Raw genomic sequence first — 17339 nt, 5'->3', positions numbered from 1 at the left:
TACTACAGCTCCCATAGTACATTGCGGCGACAAACAGAACGACTTCCTGAGTTCAGAAGTCAACATGCTCCCATGCTTGTTGGCGTGGAAGCGAAATTAGAATGTGGCCGAATTTTTGAATATTGAAAGTCTTTTTGTTTGTTTTCTTTTTGTCGGGCTCCTTCGTGCGTCCATCATGTCCGTGAACGCAACAGAGCAGGAGCTCAACCATCTTATCCATCGTTACCTGAAGGAGCAAGGTTTCCACTCAGCTGCAGAGGAGCTCCGGAGGCACAGCCCACAGGTCAACACTGAACACACATTCTGCTAACAGCTCAACAATCATTTTTCAAACGATAAACATCGTTTTTTTTCCAAACAAACGCACAGAATGAGCTCTGAATAGCGTAATGAAAACGAGTTTCTACTGTGCGATTTGTATTTTTCTTTTCCTGTGTCCCTTAGATTAAACTACCAGTCCCCAACAAACCCATTTAATGTTTATCTATCTATATCTATGGGTTGTACCAGTCAGCCTGTCAGTTCTTCGTTTTACTTGGAGCAGTTTGTACCAATATTTATGTATATAATCTTTAATTGTTAAGTTGTCACTCACAGACTCAACTGCTGCCCATGTCTACTTGAAGCATGTTTGACACTGTTCTATGAAAACACAGTCAAATCAACATTTCCTAAACTACGTTATGCAAAACACAAATTGGCTTTACCTGATTGAAAAGATACAATAACTTTAATCCAACCTTGCTGATTACTCAACTTGTCAAAGATTAATTTCAGTTTATACATTCTAATTAGTTAATAGTTGTTGACCATCAGACTAGGATTGAGGTAGTATTGGTATTACACGTTACATTGGCATATAACAATAGATGTTATAGATCATTACTGTTGTTATTTATTTGCTGTGTGTTTTTCCTGCTTACAAAGTTTTTTTCAAAATACCTGTCTTATATCAAAGTGGATCTTTGGCCACCTGAGGCTATTTGGCATTACACAACATGTGTTATACTTAACATTTATATCAGTCTTAAGGTTAACATTATTTGATTTGATTTGATTTGATGATGTGATATTTATATGTTTATTTTCTGCAGGAGGTAACAAATGTATCCACCTCTTTATGTGACATCTATAATTCATGGTTAAAGTAAGTTTGAGTTCTCCTTTTTCACATTTTCAATTCTGTCACCCTAATATATTGGTGATACCATAAACTGTGATACTGATTTTTGTTTTCGTTCTTACCAGTAACTCAAAGAGGAAGAAGAAAACAGACTCCAAGTGTAAAGGAAAAGGAAGAACTCAACACAAAGGTACGATTGCTTCACATTTACAACTTTGTGAATTTATCAATACATCAATAGACGTGCAGTGTGAACTTGAATTTCCTTTGACTGTTTTTTCAGCTTCATCAACCACCAATCAGAGGCAAGCTGAGAATGTGTCACATGACAAGCAGGTGAGTCAGAGTTCACTGCCACAGGTGACACACAATAAGACCTTTATAAAAGGCACAGTGATTACAAAACTGAAGTTAAATGGCTTTAACCAGTTTACTTACACACCACTAAGCTCATTTCAACTAAATATTTATTCTTAATGTTTTTATTGGATTTTACAGAAATCCTCTGTTTCAAGTGAAAAGTACCATTTGTTTGTTTTTTTTGTTCCACGGAAATCAACCTCAAAACTGATCCCAGAAAAAAAAGAACTCTGAAATCAACACTTACAGCCGAGAAAGTGAAATCTGATTTGTAAACAGAGTTCTCTTCACTTAAGGGCAATAAAGCCTGGCAGCTCAAAGACAAGCATCAGTCTTCTTCATATTTTAAGGATATTTTCTCTTAATTCTAGCTGAGAAGGGATTTAGGATCATTCTCAGAGTAGGAAAGAAGAGACAGAATGTTATGATATGATATGTTTGATTATGTCTTTACTGTTAAGTCATCTGACACAAGGCTCCGCTGTTGTGAGTGCAAAACCACAAGTAAAACTTTCTAGATGTCAAGTGTCTTCATGTTGTGATCACTTCCATTATTTTTTTTAACCAAATAAACAGTTGAGATCAAGATCTCTCCACAATCTGGCCAAGAGATTGGAAGCACATGTTATAATCAGTGTTCGATGATTCAGGACAGATTGTGGGGAATAATGAACACTAATTCAAAGGTTTGAACCACATACATGGTCACTACATGATCCAATCCTTAGTGAAAACGGATGTCTCTGTTGTCTTCAAAATACCGGAGATTAAAGTTGGTACTTCCCTTTTTTCAGGTTAAGTCACAGAGGAAGAAAAGCAGAAGCTCCACTGAAAAGAAACCTGCTTCACCAAAACTGCCTTCAACAGCACCACGTGCTGGTAAGACATTCCAAAATGTGACATAGTCCTAGAAAATAAAGAAACGTGTATTTGAACTTAAGTTTAACAAATCCTGTCAATTTTTATGTTTAGTGAAAAAGAAGGACAAACCTGGGAAAAAAGTACAGAAAAAAGAAAAAGAGGTACGTTTGTGTTGCATTTGTATTTTTTAGCAGTTGGTTCAAAAAGCCATCTTGGTGACCAGTTTTGCTGTTGTTGTTTTTTGCAGTCTGTGTCAACGAAAAAGGGAAAAAAAGATGTGAAGTCAGTCCCAGCAGCTGACGTTGTGGCTACTGAAGGCGATAATTCTGACTCTGACAGCAGTCTGGATGTTGAGAAATGGAAGAAAGTGCTTTTGCAGATGACAGGTAGTCATGTGCAGAAAATAAGGTTGTTGAAGGAGAAGAGAACAGTTAAAAGGATGATGAGATTCCATAAAATGTTAAAGAAAAGCTGAACTAACCATGTTATACTGGTATTTGTGTTTTATCAATCCAGAAAGAATTTTTCAGTCATGAAAACCAGTGACTAACTTTGTCATGCCAATCTAGCAGAAATAGAGTTGCAGGGTACTCTGTGGGTATGAGCACGTTAGTCTGTTTAGAGGTGGAGTAATCTTAAGTTGAAGGATGGAATCTGGACAGCGCCCTTGAGCCACCTCACCCTGGAAAACAGTGATTTCATACAAACAGAGCTGTGTGCTTGTCAGGGATGTTTCAGCATTTTTGCCACCATGTTGTGTTTGTTTAATGTCTTCACTGTTTACCTGCTCCACAGAAGCTGACATCGCCAAGATGGACACCATCGACGCTTTGGACTCCTCTGCACCACCACCACCACCACCCAAGAAAACAAGAGTGAGAAAACCCAGGGCTAAGCCTGCAGTTAAAACCAACACCACCGCTCAAGAGACAAATGTGGCAGAAACACAGACAGAAAAAAGTGAAAAGACTCAACCTGTGACCTCCCCCCTCACCCAGACCCAAGAGCCAAATAGCACCACTGTGGAGAATCCAGCAACACCAAATGTTTCCCCATCAAAAACAACGGAAAAGACAGCAAAAAGAAAAGCTGTGACTCCAAGTGAAGAGAATTCTGATGAGACGTCTGCTGAGCCCAAAAAGAAGAAGAAGAAAAAGAAAAAGGAAGTGAGTGATGAAAAAATGGAAGAGAATCCCACTGAAACTGTTGATGATGGACATGACAATAAAGACAAAAGCAAAATAAATACAGTCACTGAGGAAGGGACTGTAGATGAAGTGACAGAAGAGAAGACACAGGTGAAAGGAAAAAAAAGAAATGAGAAAAAAGTAACGAAAGAGAGCAACATGGAAAAAGTTGACAACGTGCCAACTTCTGAGCATACAGTGCCTGGAAAAAAAGCCAAGAAGAGGATGACAAAGGATGCTGATAGAGAAAATACGATAGAACAGAAAGCTGAAAAAGAAAACGAAGATACAGGGCAATCACCTGAAAAAAAGAAAGAGAAGAAGAAGAAAAGAAAAGTTCACACTGAGGAAAATTCAGAACAGGCAGCTGAAAAAGTACCAGAAACACCAGAGCAGTCGGCTGAAGAGGAAAATGTGAAGAAGAAAAACGAGAGTGTTGATGACAAGGGGAATGTAGAACAGCTAAAGGAAGAAAAAAAAGCAAAGAAGAAGAAGAAAAAGAAAGACCCTGATGAAAATAAATCAGAGGAGGTGGTTCAGGAAGCGATATCAGAGGCAGTTAATGAAGATGAGGGAAATTTGGAACCAGTAACCCAAGAAGAAAAAAAAGCAAAGAAGAAGAAAAAGAGAAATCTTACTGAAAGTGAATCAGACCAGGTGATTGAGGAAGCAACATCAGAGACGATTAATAAAGATAAAGAGAGTAATCCAGAACAGATAGTCACAGGAAAAAAAGCAAAGAAGAAGAAAAAGACCAACCCTGGTGAAAATATTTCAGTGGAGGTGGCTGAAGAAGTGACACCAGAGATGAGTATTGAAAAGGAAGCAGCTGAGCAGATTACTAAAGCAAAGCAGAAAAAGAAAAAGAAGTTGTTCCTGGAAAATAACTCACCTGACACAGAGTGCCTGCTTCCACTGAACCCTGAGACTCCAAGTCCTTCAAAGGAGAAGAGGAAAAGTAAGTCCAAAGCTCATACTTATCATCTCCAAGTCTTTTTTCTTTGTTACTATTCTGAGTTTGATTTTTTCATATCTATGATTAACTTTTGACTTTTTTGGGGTTGTTCAGAGAAAAGCAAGTTAACATCAGCTGAAGACACGTAACAGACTGCACAACAGTGGGAACCCTTCAAACAGGTATCACCAAAGTGTTCTCTCTGTGGCATGTTGTTGGGAAATGTCTGTTGCCCTTCAGATTTATGAGTTTGTGTACTTGAGGTTCCAGTTGACTGTAAATGTTTAAGTTTTCCTTATTTTCTGTATTTCTTTTCAGCAAAAGAAGTCTTCCAAAATAAGAGGACGTGTGATTCATCGTAAGTGCAAAACAGCAGGATGAACAAAAAACTTTCCATCCATTTTTTCTTCTTTTTTTAACAGTTCAATGGACTGCTAAAACTATGAAAAAGGACTTTTGTATTTTTTTGGTACAGTCTTAGATACTCTTGTGTGTTTATGTAATGTGAGTTACATACCCTGCAACAGCTTTTATTTTGTGTTTATCTTTTTTTTTTATCATATTTTATTGTATTTTATAGATGTGTGGAAACTACTTTTCCAACCTCCTGTGGTAAAGGTTTTTAAAGACATGTTTTTGAAAAGCACGAACAAAAATTTTTAATGTTTGGTAAGAATTTCATATCTGCACTGTGAATAATGCTTTTGCTATAAATTAAACTCCATTGATTTTTAGAAATCCTTTGCTTCCTGTGGAAGTCTTTTGAGTTGGTTGTTTCTGAGAGAAAGGGACATAGATGCATAGATTATGTTAGGCACAGGGGCCCCACCTCTTATTGTCTTCGCCTTGTCTCTTCTTCTACTTTCTCATCCCTTTATTTGACCACTTATTCTGTGGCATGCATACACACCTTACTACTATTATAGACCTCTATGAAATCTATCAGGCTTTAAGGTTTCAGTTTTGTCAACTATGTGTTCACTTGTTCTAAAATGTGATTGCATAACCCATCATTTTATTTTGTGGTGTATGTAATGAAAGTGGGAGTGAAGTGAAACCACTACATCTCTCACCAGCAGAGGATACTGTTGCCCTGTAAATGATCCTGAACGGCGTTCCTGCCACTTTTACTTTGGCTGTTGGTTTATCGTCGTCATGTTGTAGTACTTTAAAGTGGTATGATAATCAAACTCAAAATATGATTTTTATTTTCTTTTAATTTCCATATATTCAATAAAGAACTATTATTCTTATCAGAACTGTAAATTTTTTAGTAATTACTCTCAGATTTTCTGGATGGCAAAAGTGAGGCCATGAACATCTTTTCACATTTATTATTTACTATTGTTTAAAATCCAACACCGCAGATGTCTTGGGTGCTTTACATGATGTTTAATTTGAACATCCCCAACATTTTAGTGCTATGTCCTGGCTGTCTCACTGAGTACCTTGTTGTGTAGAGGTACAGTGTTAAAATAGAAATATTTAGCGACATCCAGTGGTGGAATCTGGATTGACATGATCCTTTGCTCACCCTTCTTGTGGATGAGGTTTCAGGTGTGTTGGTGGCCTTTGAGAACAGATTAACAATAATAATCCTCCATTTGTCAAGTCATATCAAAAACTTACATCAATACAAGTTTCCTGTGCCTGGTAGCAACCACTTTCTCCTTTTACTTTGTCTTCTAACATACTCATTTACATTTTCATTCATTAAATACAAATACACCTATGCCCCTCATTTTCTTTCATTTGCTACAGACCGAGCAAGATGTTGGCCTTTGTGGAATGAGCCTGAAAAAAAAGGGAAAAAAAAATAAATCAAGGACATTCAATGCACATAAAAGAACTGAATAGCTTCTTTTAATTTAATCCTCATTTCTAAATCATAAATAATATGTGAAAATGTGTGAAATGAGGATTAAATTAGCAAAATAGAGGCTATTCAGCTCTGCTATGTGTGGAGAACAGCCTTATTTTTTCTGTCTATTTTGATGATTCCTGTCATCATCCCCACCAAGTTATACAGAGTGACAGTCCTTATCACAGGGCATACACAGCTGTGCATCTACTGTTTGAAACCTTATTTTATATGTAAAGGAGTATGGACTAATTCAAACATACTATTTAACATACATGTAGTTGTATTATTGTAGTCCACTTCTGCTAAATGCTAATGTTAATTCCTCAATGCTGTCTTTAAGCAATTTTGATCGGCTGGTATTTTACCATCAAAGTAACAATACAGAGCAGACAAATTTTAACTCAATCTTCATGTGCTGTTAGGATTCTTTTTTTAATGATCACATTCATTAATAGAGATAAATTCAGTGCGACAGTCTTTATCAATTCACTTTTTTTTTTTTTTTTTTTAACTGATCATTAATATGTCATCTTAACTTATGTCACGCTTATTGTTACAGCAGAAATTAAACGTTTTTGGTCCTAGTTTCTAAATTAAGTGCTCTCCTGAGAGGGTTGAGATGTTAACTGATAAATGAACTGAGGAATATCAGGAGGATTTACCAGCCTGATCTTGGCTTGTTTCCTATCTACATGGTAACAGTATTTTGTTTATTTAATTAATTTCTGTCGACAAATTATCTTAAATCAATCTTGAGGGTTTTCTGGGATATATATTCATCTGAAACACCTACTTTGCCTTTGCTCCACTTACATGGAGCTGAGCAGTGTGACTCCAGGTTTGAGACTGGTGAGAAAATTTTAGGCTGCCAAAATAAAAGGTGCATCACCTGAATACAAGATAAGTTCTATTTCTTTCCCATCACATTTTAATAAGGAAATCCCTATTGTACTCATCTAGACGGAGGGGAAAAAGGAATGGACATTTTTTTAACCCCCACGTTTGCTTGTTTGTTGATGATATATAACCTTTACCCATTTTATAAGATTTAGACAAAATTAAAGAAAGTACTTTAGATAGTTCTTCACTATTGTTATTATTCTATTTATAATAATAATAATAATAATAATAATAATAATAATAATAATAATAATAATAATAATAATGATAAATAATTTGTGTATTTGTTTTTTAGGATGAACATGGAAGTGATGCAAAAATAGACAAATATACTTTTTACAGATGGAAGTTAAACTTCTGAAAGTAAATGTTGCAGATTTTAGTTTCTAACCCAAACTTTTTTTTCTTTGATGTCATTCAGGGCGTGAAGTACTGATATCTGCTAGCCCATGTGGAAACAAAAACATTTTTTCTTCTTTTTTTTCTCCTTAATATTTTTCATTAACCGTGAACCTGACTGATGTGAACCTGGTTGTGTAAGATTTTTACGTGTGTCCATGGATGTAACATTTCAAGATGAGGCGTCAGCTGTGGGCCATGTGGCAGCTTGAGTCAGGTGAGGTGGGGTCAGACATTGGTCATGGTGATATAACACAGTATGAGGGGAAAACCTCTCAGTCATATTTACTCGCACGAAATCACAGACACAGACGCACACAGAGCTGCATTTCAGATCTTGATTGAAAAAATAAAAACAAATGTGAGAGAAAGGTGAGATTGTTTTCTTTCATTACTTTTTTTTTTAAAGAGATTTTCAAGTCAGTTAAAAAAAAAGCTTTGTGAACAGTTTTTGCTCAGAGTTTTAATTTAAAGTCAGTTAGTTAAAAAAAAAAAAAAAGCTTATCAGCTGCAAAATCTTTCTCTCGAAACTCCACCTAGTGTGGATGACCCATATGAATGTCAAGGTCAGAGTTCATAAAGTTAAGTTAAATAAAAAAATAATTATTTAAAAAAAATCAACTTCACCTTTGCACTCATATTAGTAGCAGCCAGATTTGATCTCTGGAGACTTCTCACCAAAGTGTTTGTGTGCTTTATCTAAACACTTAATTCTGAAGGCTGATTACATGCTACAGGCTCCACTCATAGAGGTTTTGACCCATACTCTAATAGTAAGGTATGTTGTTGCCTTGAAATTTGAAACTATAAAACCACATTATAATCACAGTGATTAATCAACTTAAAAAATCAAACCAAACTTAAAAAGAATGTGACAAAAATCAACCATAGTAAAGTCAAATAACTACTTTACAAAATTAGGAAAAAAAAAACAAAAACATTAACCTCAGCCCACCGTGTAATGTTCCAGCAGAGAAATGAGTTTCCATGTGCATCTCATTTTTGATGCTGTTTATCTTGAACATAATCATCTGTTTAAAAAGTGAGCGATCTGACGTTCCTCTGTGAAACTAGGTTTTCCACTCTACCTGCGCTACATACCATTTCTGGCTCTCAAGCTTCTGTGTTTGTCTCTGTTCAAGTACATTATGCATGTGAATTCAAGTGAATATTTGAACATGTGAAAGTAGACTTTTATTCTTCTGTGTTTCTGTGTAAAAGCCAGGGTCCACCCCTTCGATCTTTCTCCCTCTAAGCAGAAGTGTTGCAAGCCTGGTTGAAGTTAATGGTTCAGAGGGGACGGGCACTGAGTGATGCTGTCAAGAGAGTGTGGGGTGAAAAGAAACGTGCAGCACAGCTGACCTTTTCCCTCAAGATGTTTCTCATCTGTAACTAACAGACTTTGATGGTTGAGAAAGTAGAGTGTGCAAACACACAGGTGTTTTATCTTTAATCTGCTTTCTTGTTAAGGGTGGATTTCAAATCAAGAACCTGCAGACCCTCTGGAAAAGACTGACTTAGATTTAGCAAGTTTTAAGTCTAATTCCACAGACACAATGAGGAAAAAAAGCAGGTCTGTAGCTTAGTTATGACATCATACAAAGGGACAATGTCTTTATGGATCATCAGCACTCCTGGTATCATAAAACACCCCAAAGCAAAACAACAGAAGTTGGACCTTCTGCTCCTGGACTCAAGCAGCAACCTTTTCATGCTCCAGCACTGACCGATTCCACGTTCAGCAACACACTGTACCTTCTGCCCCAGATAATTACCTCACATCTTATTCTTTACGCTGTAATGCAAGCAAGGTTCAACATATAGGAACTGTACCCACGTCTGCTTGCACGGCTTGGATAACAGGAGGTAGGAGGCCTTATCTGGGCCAAGTCTGCACTCTGGAGTGACTGATAATGGCACAGAATAAGATGCAAACTTAGAAGCTTTAATTCAAACTGTTGATGCACTGAAGTGAGTCCTGCTGAGGGTTTAGCCTTTCATCATGTGGGTGAGAAATTTGCAATTCTTCAGAAACCATTGACACAATGAGGTTATTGTGTGCAAAACAACATTAAACTGTTTGTAAATGACTCTGTACATAAATGCTGGTGAATTTAAAGTTAACCTTTACTTTTTGCTCTGGAGTTCATTGCTACTCAGCAAAATGTTCTGAAGAGTATCTCTCTGCCCATGCAGGGTCTTCATGCAGGATTAAAAAAAACAAAAAACAAAACAGGAGATGATGTTCACCTAATTCAACAGTAATGTATTTCAAATTAGTACTGTTTGGATAACTTTCCATCTTATACAGTCAACATTGAGCCTCTGCACATGTATTGAATCAGTGGAGCTTGAGTTCAGACACATATGAGGAGAAGGGCTGCAGCAAAGAGCTCTTCATTATGTATGGGAGTACATGTTCATATGAGTACATCTAGAAATATAGAATGTAAAGGAAATATGATTGTTTACTGAGGTTTATAGGTAGATTCAAACTTTAAAGATTTGCAGCAAAATGTGTGCACACATACAGGCAATGAGAATTTCATTTAGGAAACTTACAGCAGAAAACATGAAAAGCATCCAGTGGTGTTTATCACAAAAAAAAAGTAGAGAGAAAAGCACACACTGTCAAGAGTTGTTGGAAACAAACAAAAAATACCACAGAATAAAAGAAAAAAAGTCTAGCAAAAGAAATGAACATAGGAAGAATGACAAGGCAGGTTGGACGAGGACAAATCTGGGGAGAAGAGACGGGAATACAGAGACTTAATGCTCATATCAAACAAATGTCAAACAGGTGAATAATACAGGTGAGGACACTGAAATGGAAATACATACAGACAATAATAGGATACACTAAAAGAGAAAGTGGTAGACCAGATAAACCAGAAATGAGAACTGGGTTTCTAGGCGCCGCCCTGTTGGCTATGGCTGCCTTTTGCAGCAGCTCTCTCTTTGTCAGTTTCTTGTAATTTTTTCGTCTCTTTTTCATTATCTTTGTAATTGGAGTGGATCATTACTTTGTTTTGCTCATTTGTTGGTCATGGACACCAAACTTTTTATGTCCTCAGTGATATTTTTGCTGTTTTTAGTCCTGTGTTTGTCTGGAGATTCTACATGTAACAATGGCTGCATTGTTTACATGTGAACTCAGCTGTTAGCAGCCTGTAGCATGTCAATACTAACTGGTGTAAGGCCTGATGTCTCCCCACAAGGTGAGGAGAAGGTGAGAAAAATGTGCTGGTTTCCAGGTGTGAGCTAAGAAGTAACGACATGGACCTGTCCTTCCATCCATCATCATTGGGAACTTAAGATCTATCTCCAATAAGATGGAGGAGCTAGCTGTGCTAACCCAGCAACAGAGGGAATACTGGAGGGCAGAGTCGCATCATGCTATTCACAGACATGGCTAATGGAGCTAACACCAGACACTAACACCACATTGGAAAAGTTTCATCTGTGGTGAGCAGACAGGATCTAGGAGACAGAGACTGAACAGACTGACGAAGAAGCTCAGTCCTGGACCCTGTGGAGGTGGAGGCTGGCTGAACTGGACAATGATGAACAAGCTGTCATCATCTGTTTTCTTATAGACCTTTTTGCACTTTCTATACACTTTCTTACTTTTGTTTTCTTGGTTGCTGCTGTGACTTCAATTTTGTTTGTACTTGTTACAATGACAATAAAGTTCTATAATATTCTTCTATTCTATTCTTAACACAATACTGCTTAAGGATCATTTATCTAAGTTTCAGATTCCTATTTCATTTTTTTTTTTGATAACTGATCCATACATGTCACAGAAAGTCAATGATTTAGTAAGATAATGCAAAAAGACTAAAAAGAGACTTCAATGTTTCTTTTTGCTGGGATTTAAATACAGTAGCCCCCTGTCCCTCACCTCACTCTTGTTTGATTGGTTGTAAAAAGGCCACATTGATAACAATGTAATTGTTTTACCTCAACAGCTTTTTTCCCCCTTAATATTTCCTTTTCAAAAACCTGTAAATTCTGTAACTCCGCTGAAAAAAAATTTCTTGTAGAAATTAGTCGTGGCACAGACCTCAATTCGTCTTACTGGCCAACATCTGTAGCAGCAACTCGTTGCTTCGGTCAAAGGGCAGTTTTCTACTCTCCTTTTTTGGCTATTTCGACCCCTTCTTCCTCCTTACCATGTATTGTATCTAAATGTGTTTTTCCTCATATGAGTAGCAATTAAGTTCACATTAAAATATTACCTAAAATATTACTTTTCTTCCACGCATTTTGACCAGGACATTTTGTTGTAGAAACTCACTTTGATTAACAGCACAAACTGGCTCCCTTCAGTTCCCTCACTGTTCCTGCACAAGTTTTACTTCCTTTATTTATAAGTAACTGTTTTTTTCTGTTACTTTCCTCTTCCCCCAACAAGCTGGGTCGTGACACCTTTATTACAGGGTTTTATCACAGTGTTGCTCAGCCTGTGTGTTTAACTTCCATTGTGTGAACTCCAAAATGACTGAAGTGAGATTAATGGACTGAAATTCCTCTGTTCTTATGTAAATAAGATTCTTAAAGTCTTCCTTTGTGAGTACAAAGTAACAGAAGGTATAAAAAGGGGAAGTAAGATTTATTGTCAAAGAAAGAGTCCTATATCCAGTGACACAGCAGGGGCTCGTGGGTGCAGGAAACATAGAAGGGAGCCAACATTATTTATTTACACAAAAGATGCTAAGAATGTTTACTCCAAGTTTGCTCAGCCCAAAGCTTCTGTTTTGATACTCTGGCTCCCAAAGGCTATTAAAAGCACTACTTTCTATCTTGGAAAACTGACTATACATCCCCTTCTCAAAAACTCTGAACTATTCCTTTATCATTGATTTGAAGGGGCCTTTGTTTAAGATTGGCACTATTTCAGAAGCAGTTAAAAACTCCTCATAGTGCTTTTAATATTCCAGTACTCTCACGGTCATTCGGAGTTTGACCTAGCTTGGAGTGATGTGGTTCAACCAGGAAGTCCTCTTAAGCTTTTGATGACCAACAGAGTCTCCTTTTCTTTAGCTGAAGATATTTCAATGTCATTTTTTACGTCAATTCTTGAACTAATGGTTAACATCCTGATGAATAGACTTCAAATCAGCTTTTCTATAACAAAACACAATTAATTAAAAGCAGTGTACATTTTGATCATTATCATCATACAGTAATTTGTACACAAAACAAAGTGCCTCCCCCTCAGCTCCCCCCCCCCATCCTAAAACTATGTTTTTCTCTGTCTCCGTGCACAGAGTAAGACTGTGTCACAGAACATGCTAGATTGTGTAACACTGTCACATTTCTTCACCCACACAGTGTGTAGGGTCCTAGCCTGTCAGATTGTTGTGGCCTCTGGATTATGTGCGGTGCTGAGTTTACTCTGCTTTGAGTAAGAAAGTAAGACAATATGAGAGGCTGTAAGTGGAGAATAGCTGCACTGCAGTCTGTGCTCTCATGCATGTGCACACAACCCTGCACAACCTAGCCGTCATAAGACCTGTTTGAATTTTGATCAAGATGTACACTAAAACTTTTATGGCTGAGGTTCTGAGGGGGATTTCCTCATCAAATACCTGCAGCACTTTATGCTTTTCAATACAAGCAGTTAATCCTTGAATACTACTCTACTAAAGAGAGTGTGCTAAAAAAATATACAGACGTGCTTGTTGGATTTTTCTTTGTCCGGTAAATATGAAAGTTTAGGGAGTTTTACAGAAGAACAAAACAGCTTACATTAGAAACCAGCTTGGTGAGGATGTGCAAAACAGCAGTGACATAAAGAAGCAGTATGGCCATTTACTCAGAGGTTAGTAAACTCCCTCCAAACATACATCGGTGCTGAGCCACACAAATCTTGCAGCTTTCTGACATTTCCCTCCCACACACAGGTATCTCAGCAGGAGTTAACTTGGCTGTCAGCTTCAAGAGAGATGAGAGTAGACTGAGGTGGTTTGAAGAAGAAGAAGAAGAAGAAGAAGAAGAAGAAGAAGAAGAAAGGGGAATACTAGTAGGAGATAAGAGGAGGTCAGCAAGAGAGCAGAGGCATAAATGAAACAAAAAAAAAGAGTCTGAAAGAAGAGAAACACCTGAGGCAAGTGAGAGCGACAAGAAAACTTAAAGCAGCAACAGAAAGATTTAAAAGAGATAAAGATAGATGATGAGATACGTTCATCATTTGACAATATGTCCCATGAAGCTGTGTATCAACCCATGGCAGTGATTATTACAGAGGTGGACAGTGACCAGCTGTGACAGGCAACCAGTCTGTGACTTACAGAGCCTCATAACACGCTGTCAGTTCAAGACACAAATGTCCTCTTGTGATGTGAATTTATGATAACACTAATGCAGCGGGGAAATAGGCCACTTCACCGGGGCACGCCGTCTCTGACTTTGCCGCCGCGAGGCAAACAAACACTCTGTTAGATCATAAGCAAAAAAGGTTAGGAGGCTATTTCGAGAGGAGTAGACGAAACAAACTTAATCCACTCCAATGATATACAACATGATAATGCAGCTGTTGGGAAACAGATGCAGATGTTTTGTGTTTTCTGTAACCCTAAGGAGTGTGTGTTTGTGTATTTGTGCAGTGAAGATTTATTGCATATGGTCATGTGGATGTGTACAGTGCATGGTTCGTTAGATCATGATGACAAAGTCCTTTGGCTCTGGTATCAAATCATATAGTCTTTCTTTTTTTTTTGAGGAGTGAACTGATGGATGATCATGCAAACTGACATTATTATTTTTTATTTTATAGTATTATGTATTAATTTTCTATCATTATATTTATATTTTTGATATGAAAGTCTCCTCTCAGGGTTTAGGAAACAAGCATGAATCAGGCACCGACCACCTACAGACCAAAATCTTGGCAGCTGCTTCAACAGTGGAGACTTTTGACGTGGCCAATTTGGATACAATGTCTCCAAACTCCTCCAGCATGCAAGAGAATTTCCTTTGTACAGGGAGTTTATAACCTAACAGACTGAGGCTTCAGAGGTCGGACATTACCCTGCTCTCTGATCTAACTCACCACCAGCTGTTGATCATTTTTTTAAAATCTGCTCTTACCCTATACCTGAGTGCCCAAGCTATGTGGTCTAATAACCAGTAATACAGTGATTAAGTTAATGAGTTTTTAACTCAGGGTTTCCTGGTACAAGTACTTTGTGTTGATTTGAAAGAAATTAATAGTGAGATGTAAACTCATTTCGTCATAAGTGCTTAAAAGCAGCTGTGTTTATGTGTGGGCACACACATGTACCACAGCTACTCTAACAGCTAATGGTTAGTGTTTCCAAAACACAGGCAAAAGTATACCTAGGTTATATACTTTGAATGTGTGTGTTTGTATATGCTGCCTGGCTCTTCAGTGTCCCAGCAGACCCCACAGTGAGCTCTAAGTAGCTCTGATTAAATTTGGTCTCTCTTTGCTCCTCTCTCCGTTGCTTTTAGGATGCAGAGATAATGTTCATTAGGAGAGACGGGTGGGGACGTTGGGAGGAGGATACTCACATGTTGCTAAAGTGTGGCTTTAATGGGGAATGATGGGAGGGTAATTCAATTTGGTTGCATTTGGAGTTGTGACTTAGAGGTTAATTTTATGGAGTGTGTATGCATGATGCATGAACCGTAAAACTCCTCGATCGTAGAGGGAAGGCGCGAGGTCAAAACTGAGGTTAGAGTAACACATCCTGCATTTGACAACATGTTTGTGAGGAAAAAGATCTTATGCAACACTATTTAGAGTGTTAGTTGATTTTTCATTCATTTCTCATGGTAAATATGATGCTACAACTAAACTGCTGAACTCATTCTATTTCACGTTTCAAATCATTTCACTGTCTTAATCTATGCCAAAGAAGTCAGGGTCTTACTCATCTTGACCTCTTGATTGTCATTGTATTCAGGTGGATGACATTTATACGGTGGCTGGTGGGTGTAAGACGATTTGCAAAAGCTACAACATGAATGCAAGAGCGACAACACAAATGCAAATGCCACAACACAACACAACAGAAGTATGGCCACAACAGAAGTTAAAAGAGGTTATTTATCCAAACGGACACAGAAAAGGTTGTAAAAGTGAGTCAATGATTATCTTTATACATGATTAATATAGCTTTGTAGGGGTTTCACCTTGTGATATCATTCATGGTAGTTATTTTTCTTTATTTATGTTAGCATTAGAGCTATATCTATCATAGCTTAAAATATAAAAGAAAACAATTATTAATTTACTTTAACAACTTCTCTGTGTCCATTACGGAAACTGTCCTCTTAACTTTGTGGCTGTACTTCTGTTGTGTTACTTTTGCATTTGCGTTGCTGCATTTGCATTTGTGTTGTTGCTTTTTCAAATAGGCTGACACCTATCAACCACCATACATTTAAGCCCAAAATAACATTTTTTTTCATATTGCATCAAGAAAATTGAACCAGAATGATTTTGATATTGATTGTGTTGAATTGAATCTTGATTCTTTGTAAACACACATGGCATTTTAAATTGTATTTTGCGTTCAGCATTTTTCACCAATTAGTTTACTGGTAAGTGTCAGAAGAAAGAAAGAAAAAAATGTCTATCAGCGATGACAGCTTGGTCTTAATTACCAGCACAGTACCATCACATCCTCTTCACCTTCTTCTCAACAACTAGTTGAGAACATCAAACCTAACACAGGTTAGCATCAACATGCTAAATAATGGGAAGTTTTCAATTTTGGATGAGTTCTTATTAATCATAGGTGACAAAAGCATCATATCTAAGACTTTTAATTAAAAGAGGGACGAACAGTCATGCCATATGAGCTCTTCCATGTTTGGAAGATAAGTAAGAAAAAGTCTGGCTTTGATCACACAACTTATAAGTACATTGTCATAAAAGAACAATTGGGAAAAAAACAGGTTCAAATTTAAAAAATAGTTGCTCAAAATAAAAGTTTCAACAAACAATGGCTGAAACTTTAAATAAAACTTGTTTGCTCCTGTTTTGAGTTGAGTCAAATTAGAAGAACACTGGCTCTTGTTGATATGACTGGTAAAAATCTTCATGTCAGATTCTTAGTCAACCTAGAGACTGTTGCCTACAATATTCAATCTCTCCCTCATCCTAAAAAACCCAAGCACTGAAGAAAACCTGTCGGTATATGACCCTTCCTTTTTAACCCTTTTTTTCACTAATATTTCTTTCCCCCCCATCCTCCTATCCTCCTCATCATTCCATGCAGGGAAATAATTAGCTGTAGTCATTTCGTAAAGCACTTTTGAGGCCATATCTCCCGGCTGCTCTCCTCTTCTCACATCACCAAAGAGACCTCAGAGGTAGTTACACCTCGTTGATGAGGGGAGACTGAGGAGGCCTGCAGCCATTTCAGTTACCTCAGTACAAACACACACACACACACACACACACACACACACACACACACACACACACACACACACACACACACACACACACACACACACACAGAAACACAGCTACAGTATGTCTTTACATAAGGGGTGATGAAACTGTAACTACTTGTTGATAATGTTGATGGATTTGGTCTGATTTGCTCTGTTTTACTTATACCTTGGCTTTAAAAATGTACTGGAGGGACTTTAGCTATTTAGCATCTATTCATTTCTTGATTACTTGTATATCTTCTGGGTTCATACTGC

General features: G+C 37.4%; 1 protein-coding gene across 1 annotated transcript; it reads left to right on the top strand.

Annotated features, from left to right (window-relative positions):
• The first annotated feature begins 36 nt into the window (after positions 1 to 36).
• On the top strand, positions 37 to 5591 carry LOC141793982 (uncharacterized). Its single transcript, XM_074674899.1, has 10 exons — positions 37 to 283; positions 1095 to 1147; positions 1249 to 1313; positions 1407 to 1459; positions 2278 to 2362; positions 2456 to 2505; positions 2592 to 2730; positions 3140 to 4489; positions 4601 to 4668; positions 4805 to 5591. Exons 1-9 carry the CDS (start codon positions 176 to 178, stop codon positions 4633 to 4635), a joined length of 1938 nt encoding a protein of 645 aa, XP_074531000.1. The 5' UTR covers positions 37 to 175; the 3' UTR covers positions 4636 to 4668; positions 4805 to 5591.
• The last annotated feature ends 11748 nt before the right edge of the window (positions 5592 to 17339 follow it).

This window comes from Halichoeres trimaculatus, unplaced genomic scaffold (assembly GCF_033239565.1).
Source record: "Halichoeres trimaculatus isolate MK-OKI-2021-1 unplaced genomic scaffold, fHalTri1.1 fHalTri1_scaffold_7, whole genome shotgun sequence".
Taxonomy (NCBI): Eukaryota; Metazoa; Chordata; class Actinopteri; order Labriformes; family Labridae; genus Halichoeres; species Halichoeres trimaculatus.
Note: the sequence above shows the minus strand (reverse complement) of the source record. Positions and strands in the feature narration are given on the sequence as shown.